General features: G+C 52.0%; 1 protein-coding gene and 1 long non-coding RNA gene across 10 annotated transcripts in view; one reads left to right on the top strand and one right to left on the bottom strand.

Moving 5' to 3' along the window:
* Positions 1 to 21,794, top strand: part of LOC120396362 (maestro heat-like repeat-containing protein family member 1) — a 393,738-nt gene that overhangs the window by 2,268 nt on the left and 369,676 nt on the right. For 2 of the 9 annotated variants that reach the window (XM_039521149.1, XM_039521145.1), the window contains 10 exons: positions 663 to 737; positions 7,072 to 7,146; positions 7,526 to 7,633; positions 9,100 to 9,182; positions 9,943 to 10,065; positions 10,611 to 10,706; positions 12,347 to 12,400; positions 13,127 to 13,268; positions 13,735 to 13,784; positions 14,850 to 15,030. In XM_039521149.1, the coding sequence (XP_039377083.1) occupies positions 663 to 737; positions 7,072 to 7,146; positions 7,526 to 7,633; positions 9,100 to 9,182; positions 9,943 to 10,065; positions 10,611 to 10,706; positions 12,347 to 12,400; positions 13,127 to 13,268; positions 13,735 to 13,784; positions 14,850 to 14,993 (950 nt within the window). In that variant the 3' untranslated portion in view covers positions 14,994 to 15,030. Of the gene's footprint in view, positions 1 to 60; positions 131 to 662; positions 738 to 4,762; positions 4,833 to 6,886; positions 6,941 to 7,071; positions 7,147 to 7,525; positions 7,634 to 9,099; positions 9,183 to 9,942; positions 10,066 to 10,610; positions 10,707 to 11,991; positions 12,143 to 12,346; positions 12,401 to 13,126; positions 13,364 to 13,734; positions 13,785 to 14,849; positions 15,894 to 21,794 lie in introns of those variants that run through there. The other 7 variants (XM_039521143.1, XM_039521146.1, XM_039521142.1 and 4 more) reach the window with 7 other exon arrangements.
* LOC120396373 lies at positions 13,252 to 14,425 on the bottom strand. Its single transcript, XR_005593084.1, has 3 exons — positions 14,299 to 14,425; positions 13,507 to 13,650; positions 13,252 to 13,384 (listed from the first exon to the last, which is right to left on the bottom strand). It is a non-coding gene; the product is annotated as an uncharacterized LOC120396373 (long non-coding RNA).

Here is a 21,794-nt window from a genome sequence, read left to right as displayed (position 1 = left end):
TCTGCCCAGAAATGGACCCTCCTCTCCCCACATTGCTGTCCTCTCCAGAGGTACCTGCAGGGGACTACTGGGAATCTACATGGAATGAATCTCCATGTGCCTGGGGAGTCAGGGTCTCCTGATGGAGGAGGTTTGTTTTCTCCAAGGTTCCTTGGAGCATTTTAGCTTCATTTAAACCCCCAGACATTTCTAGCCCTTCTGGACTGGCAGGGAATTCTCTGATGGGACCCCAATGCAGCATTGCCATCCCGGCGTTGTCTGCACTCTCCTTGTCTCCTGAGGGAGATCTGTCATTAACTAGAGAAGTGGGGATAGGCAGAGCTGGGGAAGTCCTGGCCTCTTGGGCTAAAATCTCTAATGGAATCCTGCTGGTTGGGGAAGAATTTGGGGCAGATTCTCCCCAAATTTCCCCCTGGCCCCTATTGCCCCTGCCCATGTTATCTCAGCTCCCTACCTGTGGGATGAGGTGTTTGTCAAATGCTTTGGAGATGGGTGTGTAATATAAATGCTCTGAGCTGTGACTGGTGGCAGTCCCTCTCCAGAGGTGTGGTGAAGTGTGATAAGTTCCCCACACGGCTATATTGTCTACCTCACCCCCTGGGGTTTCTATCAGTGACCAGGAAAGGAGGAAATGACACCCTCCCCTTTGCACTTATCCACAGCCAGAGACCAGGGGAAGGAGGATACAGCAGCCACTGAGAATTGCAGCCCTTCCCTGTCTGGGCCTGCTGCTTCAGGTAAGTAGGAACCAGGGGTACAGACTCTGCAGATTCACCCCTTTCCCTGCGTAACCTTCTGTTACCTTGATGTTGAAATGTTTCCAATTCGTAGTAAGTCGTTACAGATAAGGCTGCAACAAAACCCAGGTTCAAGCATCTAGGTCGGTTACAGAAAATGTATTTAGGCGACACTATGAATGATAAAACCAAACTTCATTCAAAAGGAAAATGATTAGTTAAGCAAACAGGTGCGCAATTACCACTTACACTGTCATCACTGAGTGTGTGTATAACTGTTGTATTGTGGATCAATGCGGGATCAGTCCACTGACAACAGCGTGAAGTACAGCCTTAGAACCCTGGGATGTAACGGTACCCTTGGGGTGTTAATTGGAGCGCCCGCCGAATTAACAAAACAACTCCCAGTAGAAGCCATTCTCATACTATTGAATGTGCATCTGCCCCTTACACTAATTATATTTCCATCGCCTCCTTCTTGACTCTTTAGTTTACACGTGGTTTACATTAACAGCTGCACCAATAGCCTTCCCATACCATTAGTACAGATAACATTTGAATAAAACAGTCACAATTCTCAAAACCACTCATTAAAAACCCAGCTTAAGCCAGTTATAACCCAAACCGAACAGTAGCATAACCCCGGGCCATGTCCTTGCTAACTCTTACTTTCCCATAACAGGATCTCCAACTTATCGCTAACTTTCCTCACACAAACATCTTCAGTTTTCTAAACTCTTCCACACTTAAGCTAACTTAGGTCAAAAACCTATTTTCTACTTATTTCTTACCCTAAACCATCCCATAGGTAGGCCAAATTCACAGCCATGAAAAAGTCATGGACCTTAAATCAGACCTCCACCATGAAATCTAGCTATTGGAGGGGTGGGGAAGGGCAGGCTCCTATCATGCCCCTGGCTCCAGCTGCTAGTCCCCTCTGGGCTGGGGAGGGATGGAACTGGCACTTCCCCTGCACAGCCGGCCTCACAGGGGAGATCAGACTCCACTCTGGGTACATACCATACCCTGGTTGCTGGGAAGGCAGTGCAGAAGTGACGGTGGCAATCCCACAAGCCCCTACAACAGGTTTGTGACTCCTCTACAACTCCCTTTTGGGGCAGAAGCCCCACTACAACATTGTGACATTTCAGATGTAAACCTCTGAACTCCACATGGACCCCTCCTGAGGGTTGAAATGACAGTCTGGACCTATACATTGAATGCTTCCGCCGACGTGCACAGACAGAAATTGTGGAAAAACAACATCGCTTGCCTCACAACCTAAGTTGTGCAGAACGCAATACCATCCACAGCCTCAGAAACCATCCTGACATTATAATCAAAGAGGCTGATAAAGGAGGTGCTATTGTCATCATGAACAGGTCTGACTACCAAAAGGAGGCCGCCAGACAACTCTCCAATACCAAATTTTACAGGCTACTTCCCTCAGATCCCACTGAGGAATACACTAAGAAACTGCACCATCTACTCAGGACACTTCCTACACTAACACCAGAACAAATCAACATACCCTTAGAGCCCCTACCAGGGTTATTCTATCTACTACCCAAGATCCACAAACCCGGAAATCCTGGACGCCCCATCATCTCGGGCATTGGAACTCTCACTGAAAGACTGTCTGGATATGCAGACTCTCTACTCAGACCCTATGTTACCAGCACTCTCAGCTATCTCCGTGACACCACTGATTTCCTGAGGAAACTACAATGTATTGGTGACCTTCCAGAAAACACCATCCTAGCCACCATGGATGTAGAGGCTCTCTACACAAACATCCCACACACTGATGGAATACAAGCTGTCAGGAACAGTATCCCTGATGATGCCACAGCACAACTGGTTGCTGAGCTCTGTGCCTTTATCCTCACACACAACTATTTCAAATTTAATGACAATATATATCTCCAGATCAGTGGCACCACTATGGGCACCCGCATGGCCCCACAATATGCCAATATTTTTATGGCCGACCTGGAACAACGGTTCCTCAGCTCCCGTCCACTCACGCCCCTTCTCTACCTACACTACATTGATGACATCTTCATCATCTGGACCCATGGGAAGGAGACTCTGGAAAAATTCCACCACGATTTCAACAGCTTCCACCCCTCCATCAGCCTCAGCCCGGACCAATCTACACGGGAGGTCTACTTCCTAGACACCACGGTGCAAATAAGTGATGGTCACATTAACACCACCCTATACCGAAAACCTACCGACGCTATGCCTACCTTCATGCCTCCAGCTTCCATCCCGGACACACCAGAAGATCCATTGTCTGCAGCCAAGCACTGAGGTACAACCGCATCTGCTCTAACCCCGCAGACAGAGACCAACACCTAGAAAATCTCCACCAAGCATTCTCAAGACTACAGTACCAACATGAGGAAATAAGGAAACAGATCAGCAGAGCCAGACATGTACCCAGAAGCCTCCTACTGCAAGACAAACCCAAGAAAGAAACCAACAGGACTCCACTGGCCATCACATACAGTCCCCAGCTAAAACCCCTCCAACGCATCATCAGGGATCTACAACCCATCCTGGACAATGATCCCACACTTTCACAGGCCTTGGGTGGCAGGCCAGTCCTCGCCCACAGAAAACCTGCCAACCTGAAGCATATTCTCACCAGCAACTGCACACCACACCATAGTAACTCTAGCTCAGGAACCAATCCATGCAACAAACCTCGATGCCAACTCTGCCCACATACCTACACCAGCAACACCATCACAGGACCTAACCAGATCAGCCACACCATCACCGGTTCATTCACCTGCACGTCCACCAATGTAATATACGCCATCATATGCCAGCAATGCCCCTCTGCTATGTACATCGGCCAAACTGGACATTCTCTAAGGAAAAGAATAAATGGTCACAAATCAGACATTAGGAATGGCAATATACAAAAACCTGTGGGAGAACACTTCAACCTCCCTGGCCACACAATAGCAGATCTTAAGGTGGCCATCCTGCAGCAAAAAAACTTTAGGACCAGACTTCAAAGAGAAACTGCTGAGCTTCAGTTCATCTGCAAATTTGACACCATCAGCTCAGGATTAAACAAAGACTGTGAATGGCTTGTCAACTACAGAACCAGTTTCTCCTCCCTTGGTTTTCACACCTCAACTGCTAGAACAGGGCCTCATCCTCCCTGATTGATCTAACCTTGTTATCTCTAGCTTGCTTCTTGCTTGCTTATATTTACCTGCCCCTGGAAATTTCCACTACTTGCATCTGAAGAAGTGGGTATTCACCCACGAAAGCTCATGCTGCAAAACGTCTGTTAGTCTATAAGGTGCCACAGGATTCTTTGCTGCTTCTCTGAAACCCTGAAATTGATTTTCAAATCCTACGGCCATGAAATTGATCAGAATGGACCGTAAATTTGGTAGGGCGCTCCCTATAGGCTATAACTGCCCTTTGCCAATGCCCTCCAATGGGTCAGCCTCCTCCTTCCCATTGCTGAGGTTCTGCTTGTGCCCGGCATTCGACTTTTCCAGAGGCCTTGTGGTCTGCACTGCCTGAATGAGGAGGGCTCTTGGAGTCTCCATCTCCCTCCAGTTCTCCCTCCCTAGGAACTGCACGCGCTAGATTTCTAAATCCTCCAAGCTGTGTTTGCTGTAAGCTAGTCCCCACCCCCTGCACTACTGAGACCCCATCGCGCAGTGTGTGGGAGTCGGGGGCTGTGATTGTTGGCACCAACCTGTGACAGTGAGAAGGAGAGCTGGGGTGACTTTGCCTCTGTTTAGAGAATAGCTCCTTTCTGGGTCACACAGCTGTTGTCTGTAACTGCGAAAGTTCTTTGGTGACCCAGGTGTGACTGTATTTGTTACTCAGTGAAATCAGGTTCACTGAAGTGTCCCAAGAGGACTGGAACCTGCTGCTTTGGGTACAGAAAACTCCCCTCCCCTCAGCACTATCATTCAGCTCATTCCCCTGGGAGTTCAACCAGAGACCTTTAATGGAGCAATTTAACCCTTCTCTTCTGTTGACAGACACAGCAGTGCAAGAGACTGCAGTGTCAGCCAGAGATGACAAGCCACCTGACAGAGTCTCCTGGTCCAGGTAGGCAGAAAGCTGCATGATACACAGCCAGAATTCCTTTCCGAGACCAAAATTGCTGTTCATCTGCAATGTCTTTTACAGAATCAACATAATGTTTAGTATCAGGGGGGTAGCCGTGTTAGTCTGTATCCACAAAAACAACAAGGAGTCCGGTGACACCTTAAAGACTAACAGATTGATTTAGGCACAAGGTTTCGTGGGTAAAAAAACACTTCTTCAGATGTATGGAGTGAAAATTACAGATGCAGGCATTATATAACATAATGTTTAGTTCTAGCTTGTGCAAACAGTATAGTTCCTGTGGGATCCTTTTGGGTGAATGTGGTATATTAACGCCGGGTGCTCGATTAGAGAATCCCAACTGTTATTATGAGAGTAAATATCTCATCAGACTCAAAATTGAGAAGGATGCCCACAATTGCTTATTAACTTGTGTGCATAGTTGCAGCAATTATCCAAGCAGTTGCAGTGACTGCTTGTGCAAATGATCACTGTGATCTGTAACTGAGTGACTGTGTGTCTAGCAACCATGGCTGGGGCTGGAAGTGTGGGTGCTACTGAGCCACACACATTCCATTCCTGGAAACAGAGGTCAATGCATTTTTCATGACTGAGATGCTAACATTTTTCATATGTATGTTACAAATGGCTTTGTGAGTCACACTCAGATGCTGTTTCAAGCACCGCTGTTTTGGGGCTGTGCAGGGAGGTGGGCCATGTAGTGAGGTGGTGTGGCTCCACGCTGCCCCGGAGGGGGAAGAGCCCATCTGGAGGCTGGGGTGGGCAGGGCTAGGGAGCTCTGAGCCCGCCCCTCAGAGGGTCAGGCGGCGACCCGGAAGTATAAAGGCTCATCCTCAGAGCCCTCAGAGCTCAGTAAGGCTGGAGGTGTCAGAAAAGCCAGATGCCTCCAGTCTACCTCGTGACTGGGAAAACCCTGTGGTCCAAGGCGGACGCCAGGCCTGCCTGGGCCTACCCTGCGCCCGCTACCTGGAGGAGTTGCCGGGCCTGTTGCTCGCTGAGGACCCCATGGTGCTGGACCCTCCAGAGGACACCCCCTGACCCAGGTATGACCCGAGGAGGAGTCTGGAAGTAGCCCGGGGGCAGCCGACCCCAGTCTGGCTGTAGCACACCCAGAGCCCATGTCGGTGTGTTGCGGCCAGGATCCCCACTGACTCAGCAGCGGGTCTCCTGCCATTGCTAGGGCCCCGGGCTGGGACGCAGAGGAGTGGGAGGGCCTATGTCCCCCCTGCCACCCAACTCGGAGGTGGCCGTCTCCCCTTCTCCCAGGCCTCTAGAGGCCTGGGGCCTTCTGTTGTTGCTCAGCCCTGTCTGAGGGCCTGAGTGCCTGACTCTGCACTGCCCCGTCCTGGCCCAGGGCCTGGGCTTATGGTGTTCGTTCCAGTACCGCAAGGGCTGCTGAGGAAGACCCTGTGGACAGTCTAATTCCCCAAGTGTCAACTGCGGTTAGTAAACCGGTGTGGCTCCCCGCCACCCTGTGGGGGTCGAGCCCTGGCAAACCCTTGTACATGCCAGAATAGGTAACTTCTTGGTCAGAACATACCTCCTAAACTCAAATACCTCATGGAACCAAATGCTCTAGGGGATAGAGCCACCTTGCTGAATCCCAAGGAAGAAGAGAGGTACCACAAAGGTTTGATCCCCAAGGAAGGGGGATCCCACATTTCAGTGCTGCAGCTCTGTGCATCTACCTCCAGCTGAGCCTCACAATCTCTCTGGCTCCTTGGGGTTCTCCAGCTCATGAGTTACGTCCTTCTGGCTGTGGGGAACCCAGTGGAATCCCCTTCAAAGCCCCTAGTCAAGCAGAGAGCCTCCCCATGTAAATGGAGGTCCCCTCCACTTGGAGCAATTCCAGCCCTCTTGGGAGCTGCAGACCAGCCCAGAGATTTGAGCCTGGGTCTCATTCCACCAGGCAATGCGGAGCACTGGGCACCAGAGCGCTAGCTTGGCCTCCTAAGAGTGAGGTGTGAATGTTCAGAGGTCTGTGCAGTAGAAGAGAAACTCCTGTGATCTGTTTATATTGGTTCTTGTCTTAGGAGTCAATATGGGGCTTTTGGACCGTCTCTGCCAAAGACTGACTCAGACTATTGGCGAGTAGGAACTGTGCCCAGAAGAGGCCCCCACGATACAGGTTTACCCCCGTTCCCCTCTGATTCCTATTGCCCTTACATAGAATCAGTCACATGACACCTCACCCCACCACTGCCCTTCTGAATTACAGGACGGACACCTTTCCGAAGGGACAGGACAAATCCGGACTCCATCCAGCCAGGCCCCACTGACTCTTCTGTCTCAGGTAGGAGTCGACAGCCTTTCGCTGTGACAAATCACCACATTTCTATTTCTGTCCCATCAGGAAGTTCCATCCCAGTGTGCAAAGGATCATTCAGTGCCTCAGTTTTCCTAGCTTCATAATGGGGCTAACAAGACTCACAATCTTCACTGGGGTCTGGAAGGTGTGGGTGATGTTTGTAAAGGGAGTGGAAGAGGAAATGCCCAATCTCAGAGTTAAGTAACATGACACTGTCTGGGCAGTGATTGGTGGAAATCCCTCACCAGGGGTTCCATAAGGTGCAGACAGTTCCCACACAGTTGTATGTCCCTGTCGCCCCCAGGGAATTCTATTAGTGACCATGATTGCGGGAAATTAACCCACCCTCTGCCTGTATCCACAGACACAGAGGAGCAGAAGGAGGCCCAAAAACAAGACCCGGGACCACAAACCCTGGCTGCAGGAGTGGGCAGCCACTGCAGCACTTTCTGTGCTGAACCTCCTGATCCAGGTAGGCCCATGCCCAGTACTGAGTGCCAGGAATAAAGGCGGGGAAAGCAGCCACAGTGACAGCAAAACCCCAGTGCTGAGAGGGCAAGAAGAGACTCCACCCAGGCTCTGTGCCCTGCTCTGCACATGCACATAAGCCACTGCCCTGCGCTCCACGAGCCTCCGTGTCATCCCACACTGGGCTAAAGCCCTGCTGCCATAGGGCAGCACTGGAATCACCACTGGGCAGCCCGGGTGCCAGTAAAGGGGGAACTGACCCACCAGGCAGCTCCCTCTACCAGCTCAGCTCCCCAGGGGCTCTTCATAAGAACGGCCATGCTGGGTCAGACCAATGGTCCATCTAGCCCGGTACCTGTCTTCTGACAGTGGCCAATGCCAGGTGCTTCAGAGGAATGAACAGAACAGAGCAATTATCAAAGTATCCATCCCTTGTCATCCAGTTCCAACTTCTGGCCGTCAGAGGTTTAGGGACACCCAGAGCATGGGATTGCATCCCTGACCATCTTGGCTAATAGCCATGAATGGACCTATCCTCCTTGAATTTATCTAGTTCTTTTAAAACCCAATTATACTTTTGGACTTCACAGCATCCCCTGGCAATGAGTTCCACAGGTTGATTGTGCATTGTGTGAAGAAATACTTCCCTTTGTTTGTTTTAAACCCACTGCCTATTAATTTCATTGGCTGACCCCTGGTTCATGTGTTATGTCGGGGTAAATAACACTTCCCTAGTCATTTTCTCCACACCATCATGATTTTATAGACCTCTATCATGCCTCCCCTTAGTTGTCTCTTGTCTAGGCTGAACAGTCCCAGTCTTTTTAATCTCTCCTCATATGGAAGCTGCTCCATCCCGCTAATCATTTTTGTTGCCCTTCTCTGTATCTTTTCCATTTCTAATATACCATGGATTTATATACAGGCAATATGATATTTTCTGTCTCATTATCTACCCCTTTGCTAACGATTACCAACATTCTGTTAGCTCTTTTGGCTGCCGCTGCACATTGAGTGGATGTTTACGGAGAACTATCCACGATGACTCCAAGATCTCGTTCTTGAGTGGTAACAGCTAATTTAGACCCCGTCATTTTGTATGTGGGATTATGTTTTCCAATGTGCGTTACTTTGCACTCATCAACACTGAATTTCATCTGCCATTTTGTTGCCCAGTCACCAGTTTAGTGAGATCTCTTTGGAACTCTTTGCAGTCTGCTTGAGACTGAATGGTGAGTAATTTTGTATCATCCACAGATTTTGCCACCTCACTGTTTTACCCCTGAACAGCAAAGGCCCCAGTACAGATCTTTGGGGACCCCATTATTTACCTCATTGTGAAAACTGAAAATGTATTCTTACCGTTTCCTGCCTTTTAACCAGCTACAGTCCATGAGGGGACCCTCCCTCTAATCCCATGACTGCTTACTTTGCTTAAGAGCAAACTTAGTTTCCTTCTGTTCATTTTAGGCACCAAGCGAAAGGCCTCTGGCTCACCCAGGGGACAGCTCGCCCCAATCAGTGAGGACGAGGAAAAGCCAAGGAAGAGCAGAGTGAGTGAGGAGAGAGCGGGAAATCCACAGCACACTGGGGAAGTGCCCATGGCACAGATGGTACAGAGGTACCAGGCCTCGTCTTTAGATGTGTTATGGCCTTTTGTGCAATTAACAGTGCTTAGCACTGGGCCTCATTGGGGTCATTTGTACCTGTCTGCAGTAGATAATCCAAGTCCTGCAGCCCCTCAGCCGATGCTGCGGCAATGAGAGAGGACAATCACTGCTGGAACTGCAAGTGTGGGCAGATGCAGATGGTTACCCATGGGGGTAACCTGCCGGCAGGGTCATGTAGGGACATTGAGGTTGCTCTAAGGTTCCTGAGATCTCAGGTCCCTGCACACCCCGGTTTAACATCAGCCCTGCCGAGCCGTGTGTCTGTGTCTCTTACAGTTTCCGAAATGACACACCATACAGAGAAGCTGTTCACAGCCCTAGGGCCAATCCTGCAGAGCACAAGCATATAGGTGAGTCTGGAACCATGGCCAATGCGGCCAAAGCTAGCGAATGTCTGCCTGCCAGTGCAGAGCCTGCTGGGACCCTGTGCATTGAAACCCATGACCCATCAGTGCTCCATAGTGTAGGGCAGAAGGTGGGGGAAAGAATCCCAGCAGGGCTCCGGCTGCATTCCCATCTCTGGACTGCCTAGCAGCATTTCCCCAAACACCCCGCTGAGAAAGGATCCCAGCCTGGACTGGGAGGGGACAAGGTCCCTCCACACTGTGTGCAAATCATTTCTGTTTCTGTCTGGGTCTGGCAGGTCAGAGAAGCCCTTGCTTCTTTTATACGGACAATGGGGGCACATGGGCTCTTGGAGAAATCTGCATCAAGACCTTTAATTGACTTCTTGGTGCGTCAGTGCACCCTGATCCTCGACAGCACGGTAAAAATCCGCAGAGACCTTAGCGATGGGAGTCTGTGAACGGGACAGAACATCAAGGGACAGGGAAGGAGGGGCAGCTGCAGATGGGGAGTGGCAGGCGATGGGCAGCAAATAGGGCTTGGGAAGCAGATGGAACTGGGGATGGCGCCCTCCATCTACTGATGGAAGATGATGACAAATAGATGACAGTGTTTTTTCCTCCCAGCCCATTTTCTCTGCTCCCTCTCCCAGCTGCCATCTGGGCTCTGTCCCTCAGGCTGGGAGGGCAGGACCCCTGGCTTCCTCCTTCTCTCGCCCAACTGTGCTCATCCACCCTACAGGAGACTAAGCCATGATGGATCTAGTTTTCCCCAGGCAGAGGGGAGGAGCCTAGACCTGGCTCCACACAGACCCTGGGCTGGTTATGGCACAGTCACAGCCAGGGTTGCGCCTTTTCCCTTCAAGCCCCATTTTCACCCCCTGCCATGCCCACTAGAGTTACCGTGGCACGGAGATCTCCACTGAATCTTAAACTCCCTGATGTCTCCCTTATTTCTCACCCTCAGGAGGAAGCAGACAGGAGGCGCACCATGGAGCTGGAGGTCCGCCAGCTCTGCTCCAGCACCCTGCAGTGCCTGGGTGACTCCCCCAGAATGGCCAATGTAGGTGACCCTGCCTCTCTCCATTGGACGCAGGCCTCTGTGGGTCTGAGCTTTTCGATGAGACAGGCCCCAGCCAGACTTATTTATCTGAGCCTCCCTGCTCCAGAACATCCTGGGGTTGGGGAAAATGGACCCCGGATCTGAGCCAGACCTGGTTTTTTGGAACAGGGACCACTCACCGGCTGAGTGCCCCTGCATGCCAGGGTTTGGTGTCACAGGGGCTCTTCCGCTCTAGCATCCCCTGTGGTCAGTCATGCTGGTTCTGTAGCTTCCATAGCTCAGTCCCTCTTTGTCGGTCCCTCTGTTAACTTTTCCTTTCTGTTCCAGGGTGGGGTCTATACAGCCCATCACATTCTTGTTTTGCAAATGCCAACCCTAGCCCAGGATTTCCTGCCTTTCACCCACACTACCCTGGTGCCCAAGGGAGAGTCCACTGAGCTGGGAGACACCACATCCACATCTCATCTCTGCTGACTATTGCTTATGTTTCCACACATGGCACAGACCTGATTACTGACCCAGGCCTCAGAACCCAAGCCTGAGCAGTCAAGTATTAGCCAGTCCCCTCCCCACACTGAACAGCAACATTGCGCAAGGTCACTCCAGGCTGAGCTGAGACTAGAAGCCACATTTCTAACAAGGCAGACCCAAGTATTGTGCACTCTGCTATGCTGTCTTTCAGATTGAGCATGCCAAATATACGTGCTTTAGTTACTACAGGTGGGGATAGATCCCCGGGGGTTCCTGATCTCCACTCTTCTATACTGGCTAGCAAAGAGTTGTGTAACCCTCTGGCATAGTGTGTGTTAAGTCCCTCTCCTGTCCACACAGCAGACAGCCATTGCGTCTGTGGTTCAAGTGGCACAGGTCTGTGTGGGGATGTGAAGGTCAGAGCTCAAACCTCCCTGAGCGCCTGTTATGGCTTCACTTGATAGGATTGGTTTCCTAGTCTCCTCTTTATTGATCAAGCTGGTGTATTGCATTCACGCCGTGAGAACACGGCCTTTCCAAGTGGGACTGGAGTTAGGAAATACTGTGCTGCCAATGATAAGGCTACACTCAACAAAAGGCGGCGGGGTGGGGGTCAGTCATGTGTCATGTGATTTGGTGCTGGAGGCAGACACTGACAGGTGTGAAGGGAGTGGGGATCGCTGCATGGTTCAGGCTGGGTAGAGAGGTCTGGCTGGCGGTGGCAAGGCCAGGGGTCCTGTCTAGTGTAGGAAAGAGAGAGCTGGTGCAGGAGGAGGATATTTCCGTACTGAGATGGCTTTTCTGTGCTCTGCAGGTTTTATGGCCTGGGCTGCTGCTTCAGCTGAGCCCAGCAGCCCATGGACCAGCCCTGCCTCTCCTCCTGCAGATGTTGGTTAGGGTGGTAAAGAGGATGCAGGAGGAAGGCAGGCTACCCTTGGCCAGGAGGTGCGGCAAGGAGAACAGAGGTGAATCCCAGTATCTTATCCACCCGCTCTTAGTCCTGTAGCGAGAGGCGTCTGCCCCCAGGTGGGGGTGGGGGTCAGCTCTTGGCTCTGCTTCCATCTCACTGCAAGGACACAGCCAGCCGTCAAGGACACAGGTAGAGCTCAGAGATTAATGCAAAAGATCCCTCCAGAGCCTGATGGGATGTCCCCCATTTCTGTTCACAGGGTGTCGGTCAAGCCACAGGGCCACTACCCCAGGAGCTACTGGCTCGGCTGCTGGTGAGTAACCCACAGCCAGGAGGTTTCCTTAGCCTCAGTGGGAAGGGGCCACTCCTGGAGCTGGCATGCAATGCGTGGTGGCTCTTCTCCCCACAGCCCCCAGAGGAGCTGGCTCGTCACATTCCTCACGTTCATTGCACATCGACCCAGCACCTCTCGGCATTTAACAGAACCAGCGAGCTCTCTGAGCCAGCCGCCTTCCTGGCTCCCCTGATCCTGGGGCTGGACCAGGTCCCCCAGCACAAGTTAGTGCAGCCCTTGGATGGCTCCAATATAAGCCAGCTGGAATGAGCCCTTAGGGACTCTTGTGCAGGCCCCCTCCTGCCCCCTGGCCTCCAGCATCCTCCCTTACCAAGGGGCAGCTGGGGATTCCCTTTATGCCCAGCTGCCTCTTTCGGGCTGCTTCAAGCTCCCCTTGTGCTGCTGTGACCTAGGCCAAGGATCTGACCCAGCAGCTGCCTGACAGCCTCTAGATAATCCTGTCTCCTTTCATCTGAGCTAGAGCCAGCCCAGGAGTGAGAGGATGGAAGGAGCCAATAGCTGGTCCATGGAGTGTCCCTGATCAACTGAAATATCCATCTCAATCCTGTCCTGGTTGTCAGCTCCACCTCCCTGCTGTCTCCTTCCCTCCATCACTGAGCTCTCCCCCTGCACCCGTAGGGAGCTCCCTTCTCACACTGCCTTGCAAGGGAGGGCTACAGCCACCTCTGCCTCTTTGTCCGCCAGGTGCTCGCTGCATCTTCGTATATGATGGTGCAGGTCGGAAGGGCAGCCATGTTCCTCCCCTTCCAGCTGATCAGCAGGTTCCAGGCTGGGTCGGGCCGATGCTGGGATAACTACATGACGGACATGCTCCTTTACCCGGAAGGTGAGGAGGGAGTGTCTCCCCTTGCAGGAGCGAAGGGAGGGGACACTGTGGTGCTGGGCTCAGAGAGGGAGAGGCCAGGGCCTCCCTCTGAATCCAGCATAATATGATGATGTGACCTTGGAATCAGAGAGGATCACGTCAGAATCATATCCCTTGGTTCATCAAGCCCAGCCCCCCGTGCCCAGACAGGAAGGATCCTTTCCAGGACTGTATTTAACCTTTATCTGACCCCTCATACCCTGGGGAAGGATCTTGGCAAGCAGAACTCCTGGGTGTTTCACATGAAGGGCTCTGGGTCTGAGGAGCATTGTTGTCTATCAGCGATTTGCAAAGAGCCGTGGGTCCGCTCGGGGCCCGTGAGTTGGCAGCTCCTCCCCACCTCCTGCCAAACAAGAGCCGTGTTGTAGGCTGCTCCCCAGTAGAAGGGTCTAAACACAAAGGAAACTGACCTGCCCATCTCTTCCAGATCACAAGACCTGCTTCTGCCAGAGGGAGTGGGAGCAGCAGCTGCTGCAGGTAAGGGTCAGAGAAATGGAGGGCTGGGAAGGAACTTCTAATCCAGCCTGCCCACGCTGAGGCAGGATTAAGAGGCTCCTCAGCAGCAGTGGCATAGCCAGGTTTTAACAGCAGGGGGAGCAAGCAAACATAAAAAAGGCGCCCCCCTCTTGGCTCCTCCTCCGGCCATGCCCCCGGCTCCTCCAGCCATGCCATGCCCCCTCGGCTGGCTCCTCCGGCCACACTGCGGCCACGCTGTGCGCCCCCCGGCCATGCTGCCCCCCCATGGCTGTACAGGGAGGCTGGCAGAGGACGGAGGTACGAGGGGAGGTGAAGGGGAGGGAAAGGCAGGGGCACGGGGTACATGGGAGGGGTACACGGGGTATGGAGCTTGGGGAGGGTTTACTGGGGATGGGAGTTGGCTGGAGTCCCCGGGGCTCTCTGTGCAGAGGGGGCTGGAGCTGCCCCCGGGACCGGGAGAGCCTGGGAGGGGCTCGCCACGTGCAGCACCAACCCAGCTCAGCACTGGCCCTACCTCTTGGGGGGTGGGGGAACAAGGCAGCGAGCCCCACCAGGCGCGGTCCGAGCGAGCTGCTTCCACGCCGGCCTGCCGCAGCCGCCCGCCCCACAGCTCCTTCGGCCGTGTTGCTGGCAGTGCTGGCCGGCAGGCGCTGCTTCCGCCCCGCAATCAGCTATATTCCTCCTGCTGGGAGACACAGCTGATCGGTGGGGGCGGGGCAGAAGCCGGGCAGGCCATTCAGAGGGGAGCCCGTGAGGCACCACTTTTTTAAAAATGTGGGGAGGAGAAGAAGCTGCTTCTGATACATCCCACTAGCTACGCTACTGCTCAGCAGCACTGCATTGTGGGACAGAGGAAGGGGCTGAGCCCAGCAGATACAATTGGAGAAGCACCAGGGGCAGGTCATAAGGATTCACAAGCATTGGGCGAGACGTGGGGGGTGACAGTACACGCTCCCTCTTCCTCTCCCCTTCCCTCCCAGCTGTGGTGGGTCCCTGGCTGGAGCTATTGAGAGGACCAGTTTCTTGGCCCCTCTCAGTTCTAACTGGCTCTTCTTTCCCTGGCAGTTCCTGGAAGACCTTCTCTTCTTCATCTCGGACCATACCTGGCTGGGCTGGTTCATCGCTAGTATCAGGTGCCAGCTGCCCACAGTGATAAGCGTCCCAGTGACAAGGTCGGTGTCCTGGAAGGAATTGGGGGTCAGTGCCTAGTTCAGAACAGCAGTCGCTACCCAGGGGCAGCTTGGGGCCAGTGAAGCAGAGAACTATACCCAGTGGGCTCTGTGCATGCCAGGCCGTGCCCAATGCATCCAGCTTGACGGTGTCTCTTTCGCAGAGCTTCCTCTCCAAGTGCTGGGGCACCGTGCTGATGGTTTTTCCAGCAGAAAGAATCAAGCCCCAGCTATGGCTTCTGGTGGAGATGGTTGATTTCTGAGAAGAAGAGGAAAGAGAGGTGAGGTCTTTGCTCCTCCACGGTCAAGAGATCCCTCATTCCTTGTCAATCCCCTGATGCCACATGTGTATATTCTGCCTTGGACAAGGTCCAGTGGATTGAAAAGATCTTCCTTATACCCATGCCCATGGTGATGACTTTGAGAGCCCATCCTGGCCCCTTGGCGTATTGCTCAGCATTCCCAACCTCCATCTTTCTGTCTCTCAGAGATTTGCCCAAGTGCTTGGGCTGTGTGCTAGGCAACACCTAGGCGAGATTTTCGCCATCCTGGAGCACTGGGAGGAGTTCGTCAGCAGGGTGAAGTTCCAGCCTTCTGCCGGTGGCTCTCTGGAGGTATGGTCCCACCTAGCGTCTCTGCTCTTTCATCCATCCCTTCACCAGCATTTGCAGGTAAAGGGACCTGCCAGGGAGGACTCTGCTTCCCAGAAGCCTGTTCAATGAAGAGCTGAATTTCCAAGCAGTGGCTCAGCCTCCGTGGAGGGAGCCCTTTCCTTACTCCTCCATGGAGCTGCAGTCACAGCACAATGGGGTAGATCCAGGGGGGAAGGTGGGTCCTGTTGTATAAGCTCTCCAGGGTATCTCCTGGGGAGCTCAGACATGCTCCACCAGCCCCATAAAGAAGGCTCAGAGAAGGCCCAAAAGACACTGCCATACCATCAGCTCCAGCTGACACATTTCTCAGCAGAACAGACCCTTGGTCTTCTCCTGATCTGGGCTATTTCACAGACCTTCCTGGCAGACTCACCAGGGCTGGCGTGTCTGATATTCCCCTCGCACCACCACCACCACCTTCCCAGTAACTCTCTGGGCCTGTGCAATCCACTGTAGTCCCAGTGACATCTCTGGAGCTAGGCTGAATTAAAGCAGCTGCTAGTGCGCCCCCTTCGGCTGCCAGGTCACCTCAGCCACCAAGTCCTGGGGAGCTGGGAAGGGTCTCGGAGTCCAGGCAATTCAGCTCAGCAGAGTAGCCTTTGGTTGCTAAGCCGGCTGGGTGAAAAATCCTCCCCTGGCCCCATTTGTGAGTTAGGAGTAGCTGGAGGCCATCCCGCCTCCTCACTCTTTCCTTTGCAATTCTCAGGAGCCAGCTTCCATCAAGCAGCTGAGAAGCCTCCTGCTCCTGCTCCTCACCTATGGGCACGTGGTCCACTCAGGCCCCATGGATCTCATCCTAGAGAGCACAGACTGCAAGATCCTGTCTCCCATATGACAATACTATTTTCTGAGCCCACACGTAAGTCAGAGCCCTCCCCTGACTGCCCACGCAGCACCTAGCCGGGCTGTGCACAGCAGCACAGAGCTATGTCTTTGCATATACTCAGCTCCGAGGGCTGGCCCTTTGCCCCAGGAGGGACAGGAGACATGGGAACAGCACCATTCTCTGTGACTCCCCCATCTCGATTAGCTTCTTCTCTGATTCCAGGCCCATGGAAGCTAATGGAAGGACTCCCACCTGGGCCTTGTTAGAGTGTAGCTGAGCATCACTTGGTGCTCTTGTCCCAGAGACGACTGTACCTCTAGGCTTGTGCTGCACTCAGGGATCAGAAGATAAAGATTTATGGCCTGTTTCCCCACACGCTGCAGTGGATGGTGTAGCTGGGCACAAAAGGTGCATGGAGGGATTCAGGCCCCTAGCCTGGTTGACAGGCTCTGGTTCTGAAGGGGGATTTTTGAGTGACTTCACAAGGGCCTTTCGCAGGAACTTAGCCTATTGGGCAAAGGTGGCGAGGAGGCTGTGACCTCACACAGCACCCTTAACCTCAGCCAGGCAGCACAGGGATGCAGGGTAGGGGGAAACTGGGAGACCCCTGTAGCCTTGCTGCAGGAAGCCTCCTTCTCGCGGTCTCTCCTAGAGGACTAAGAGAGGATTTGTGGTCACGCACCCGAGTGCTAAGGAGGAGCTTCTTCGGGAGTGTTCTCCTTTCTATGTTGATTTTGTAGAAAGCAGACATTCCCTGGGTAGAAGGTAAGATTCTCAGTGAGGGCTGGAACCTGTTCAATCTGATCCATATGTTGCCAGCTCTAGGCTCTAGGCTCGTAAAACAGAAGGTAAGTTGGCAGAAAAATGTCCCACCTCGGACTCCACCCCTTAGTAACTGGCTACCTAATAGGTCTCAAAACGTAATTGTAAATAAGGAATCATTGTCGAGTGGGTGTCTTTCTAGTAGGGTCCTGCAGGGATTGATTCTTGGATGTACACTAACATTTTGATCAGTGACATGTAAGCAAATACACAGTCATCACTGTAAAATCTTCCAATGACAGAAAGCTTGGGGGAGTGGTAAATAATGAAGAGGACACATCACTCATACTCTGGAACTGCTCCCCACAAACCCAGTCAGGACTTTGGGGAGCCTCCTCTCCCCTGGAGCAGACTGTCTTCAGGGCAAGAAGCTTACACGGCTTCATCTTCCTGGGTCTGAGATTGGAGCATTCAGCATAAGTCCCTCCGTGTGCTTCCCACAGCCAGTCTGCCCTGGCGGGGTCCTGGGGAAGCCAGAGGGTTCTGCATGCACCCCCACTTCGCAGTCAGACTTGACTATTAGCCAGTCACTAAAATAGAGGTTTATTAGATGACAGGAACACGGTCTAAAACAGAGCTTGTAGGTACAGAGAATGGGACCCCTCAGCCGGGTCCATCCGGGGGCCCAGTGAGCCAGACAACCCCATCTGCCCTCACTTCCCATCCCCAGCCAGCTCCCAACTGAAACCCCCTCCAGCCCCTCCTTCTCTGCTGAGTTCCTTTCATAGAATTCATAGAAGTCATAGACAAAGTCAGAAGGGACAATTATGGTCATCTAGTCTGACCTCCTGCACAATGCAGGCCACAAACTCTCACCCACCCACTCCTGTAACAAACTCCTAACCTATGTCTGAGTTACTGAAGTCCTCAAATCGTGGTTAAAGAGCTCAAGGTGCAGAGAATCCTCCAGCAAGTGACCTGTGCCCCACGCTGCTGAGGAAGGGGAAAACCTCCAGGGCCTCTGCCAATCTGCCCTGGAGGAAAATTCCTTCCCAACCCCAAATATGGCGATCAGTTAAACCCTGAGCATGTGGGCAAGACTCACCAGCCAGCACCCAGGAAAGAATTCTCTGTAGTAACTCAGATCCCATCCCATCTAACATCCCATCACAGACCATTGGGCATATTTACCTGCTAATAATCAAAGATCAATTAATTGCCAAAATTAGGCTATCCCATCATACCATCCCCTCCATAAACTTATCAAGCTTAGTCTTGAAGCCAGATACGTCTTTTGCCCCCACTGCTCCCCTTGGAAGGCTGTTTCAGAACTTCACTCCTCTAATGGTTAGAAACCTTCTTCTAATTTCAAATTTAAACTTCCTACTGTCCAGTTTATATCCAGTTGTTCTTGTGTCCACATTGGTACTGAGCTTAAATAATTCCTCTCCCTCCCTGATATTTATCCCTCTGATACATTTATAAAGAGCAATCATCTCTCCCCTCAGCCTCCTTTCCCAGGCCAGGACGTCATCTGACCTCTTTGTTCTCCCACACCTTTAGCATCCCCTTGCAGCGGGGAAGGGCCCAGGCCATTAGTTGCCAGGAGACAGAGTGTCAGCCCAAAACTGAGGCACCCACACAGTCTTCAGAGGAAACACCAAGAACAGTCCTACTTTGTCACAGCTTGACACTCAGACCAGTCTCTCGCTGCTGACCTAGCTGTAACTCTCGGTTCTTGATGTTAGCTACCAACTCCGGCTCATATTATCTTTGCCCTGCTCTAGCCTCACTCCAGCCCCACCACCGAACTGCTACAACCTTGCCTCCTCCTCCTGAGCCTCCCCAAGTCCTCGAACTCTGACTGCCTGGTTTCAAACTTCCGCCTGTATCTGGACTCTGGCTCTGATTCTGGTTTGTCTTGGACTCTGGTCTCGGTTTTGATCCTGTCGCATCCCTGGACCTTGATTCTAGCACCACTCTTAGCCCAGGCACAATCCTACACCTAGCTGTGACGTACGCTCTAACCACTAGACCTAATTATTAGACGTGGCATTTGACATCAGGTGGTGCAACTGTTTGCAGAAAAGCGAGTTTTCCGGAAGTAAGTGGCCCATATTCAAAAGGAGACATGTCACACCAGGTGTGAACCATGGCGTTGGTCATGAGACTAGCCCTGTGGTGCCCCAACTGGAGTGGTTCGATGGAGATGACTGAACATGTAGGGGTTTCCTTAACCAGCCTCCGTCCCTAGACCTACTCCTCCTTTATTGGCTCTGACACCCAACATTCCCGATAAATACCAGGATTTTGTGGACATCTTTAAAAGAAAGGAGGACACATTGCCTCTGCACTGAGACTGTGACTGCCCTATTGACCTACAGCCTTGGGCAAAAGTTGCCTTTGGCCATATTTACGCAATGGCCAAACCAGAACTAATGGCTCTCCCTGTGTACAGCCATGAAAACCAGTCCAAAGAGTTTATTTGCTACTAAGCATTTTCCCACAGGTGCCCTGGCCCTTTTTGGGAAGAAGAAAGGTGGGACTCTACGCCTCTGTGTAGATTACCAGCCCCTGAACAAAGTGAGAGTTTGGAACCAGTAGCCCCTAATCTTAATCCCAGAATTGTTGGATCACATGAAACCTGCACGGGTATTCATCAAACTAGACCTTCAAGGATTTACAATCTAACATTCATTTGGGTGGGGGACAAATGCAAGACAGATTTCAAAACACATTATGGACACTTTCACTGTCTGGTAATGCCATTTGGACTGACTAAGGGTCCTGTGACCTTGCAACACTTCGTCAGTGATGTATTTGGGGACATTCTGGATCACTACATTCTCATCTATTTAGATGACATACTTTTCTTTTTGGAGAACCCAGAGCAGTACACGCCCCACATCAGAACCTGAAGAGGTTGTGGCAGAATGGTCTCTATACAAAATTGGAAAAGTGCACCTCTAGCCAACTCTCCACGGAGATTTTGGGGTACATCCTCTTCCCAGAAGGAGTTAAGAATGATCCAAATAAGGTGGAAGCCATTCACTACTAGGAGGAACTTGAAGTACTCAAGAAGAGCAGCACTTTCTAGGTTTCCCCAGTTTTACTGCTGCTTCGGCCCAGGGTTCTCAGAGCGAAGAAGCCCCATGGTAGCTCTCCTCCACAAGACTGTCAAATTTGTTTGGTCGCCCAAGGGCCAATAAGCCCTCAACAGCTCAAAATTGCCTTCACTGCTGCACCTATTCTGGCGCACACCATTCCAACTGAAGCATTCATCATGGAAGTTGACTCATCTAATATGACAATTAGGGCCATGCTCGCTCAGGCATGGCTACCAGCACCTGCTGCAACCCTGTGCATAACACTCCTGGAGGCTCACCCCACAGACCAAATCTAGGAGATCCTTGACAATGAGTGGGTTCTGATAAAATCATCATTTGAAGACTTATGTCAGTAGCTGAAGGGGACTCGATACCCAGCACAAGTTTGGACTGATCACAAAAGCCTCCAGTATTGTGAAAAGCCAAAGCATTGAATCAGGGACAATTCAGCTAGACCTTATTCTTTTCCTGCTTCAATTTCAAGATTACTTAACTACGGACTGGGAACTAAGAATGGCCAGGCCGACGCCCCGGTCTCTAATGCAGAATATAAACAAGAAGGGAGAAAGCTAGTGAGGAACAGCCCTTCCTCCTCAAGCCCTACAATGTGATTAATACTACCAGACCTCAAGCTCTAACCATGCTAATTTAATCAATCTCCTGGGATGACCCGTGGCCGGGGAATGGGGGACCCCTCTGGACAATCAGGAGCAGAGAATGAGAAACAACATTCCATGTGGGATGCGATAACATTTACTGAGGGCCGCCTGTATGTTCTGCCAGGATGTCCCCGGTTGAAGGTACTACATCCGAACAAGGACAGCTCCCTGGCAGGACACTTTGGGTGCCTCATAACCTCTGTCTAACCTCCTGCTTTGATTGGTGGTGCCAGATGTGGGTTGAAATTCAGACATATGTTGACTCACATGAATTCTGCACTTGCACCAAGGCACCACACACCGAATACCTTGGCACCTCATGTCTTTGCCCCAGCCATGGGCAGCCAGTGCAAATGGATTTCATTGCAGAACTCCCTGAATCAAATGGCCACATAGTGGAACTGACTATCATAGATCAACTGATGAAGACAGCACGCTTCACCCCCCGTGACTGTGTACCTTCAGCGGAGAGGTCAGATCAGCTCCAAATTTGCAAACCACAAAGCCAACGACACTTTTTTTTTTTTTTTTTGCTAACTATAGATTTCTCCCTGATTTCATCCTACACTACCAGTGGCCTCTCCGAACTTCCTGGCTAGTGACCTGGTTCAATGAATTGACCACATTCAAGAAGAACTAAGGGGGCACCTAGAGGACACTAGGAAAGACGTCAATAGCATGCAGACTGCCAATGACAGGAGGGGCCAGTCTTTTCAGTAGGGAAACTATTTGTAGAGGGGAGGTACTGAGCCCTTGGCACTGACTGAATTCCTACGCTCCGAGTGTGGCAGCAGTTCCTGCCCCATCCCCCTTCCTTGACCTCCTGATCCCATC

Source organism: Mauremys reevesii, linkage group 2, assembly GCF_016161935.1.
Source record: "Mauremys reevesii isolate NIE-2019 linkage group 2, ASM1616193v1, whole genome shotgun sequence".
Classification (NCBI taxonomy): Eukaryota; Metazoa; Chordata; order Testudines; family Geoemydidae; genus Mauremys; species Mauremys reevesii.
This window is presented reverse-complemented; position numbering and strand designations above follow the sequence as displayed.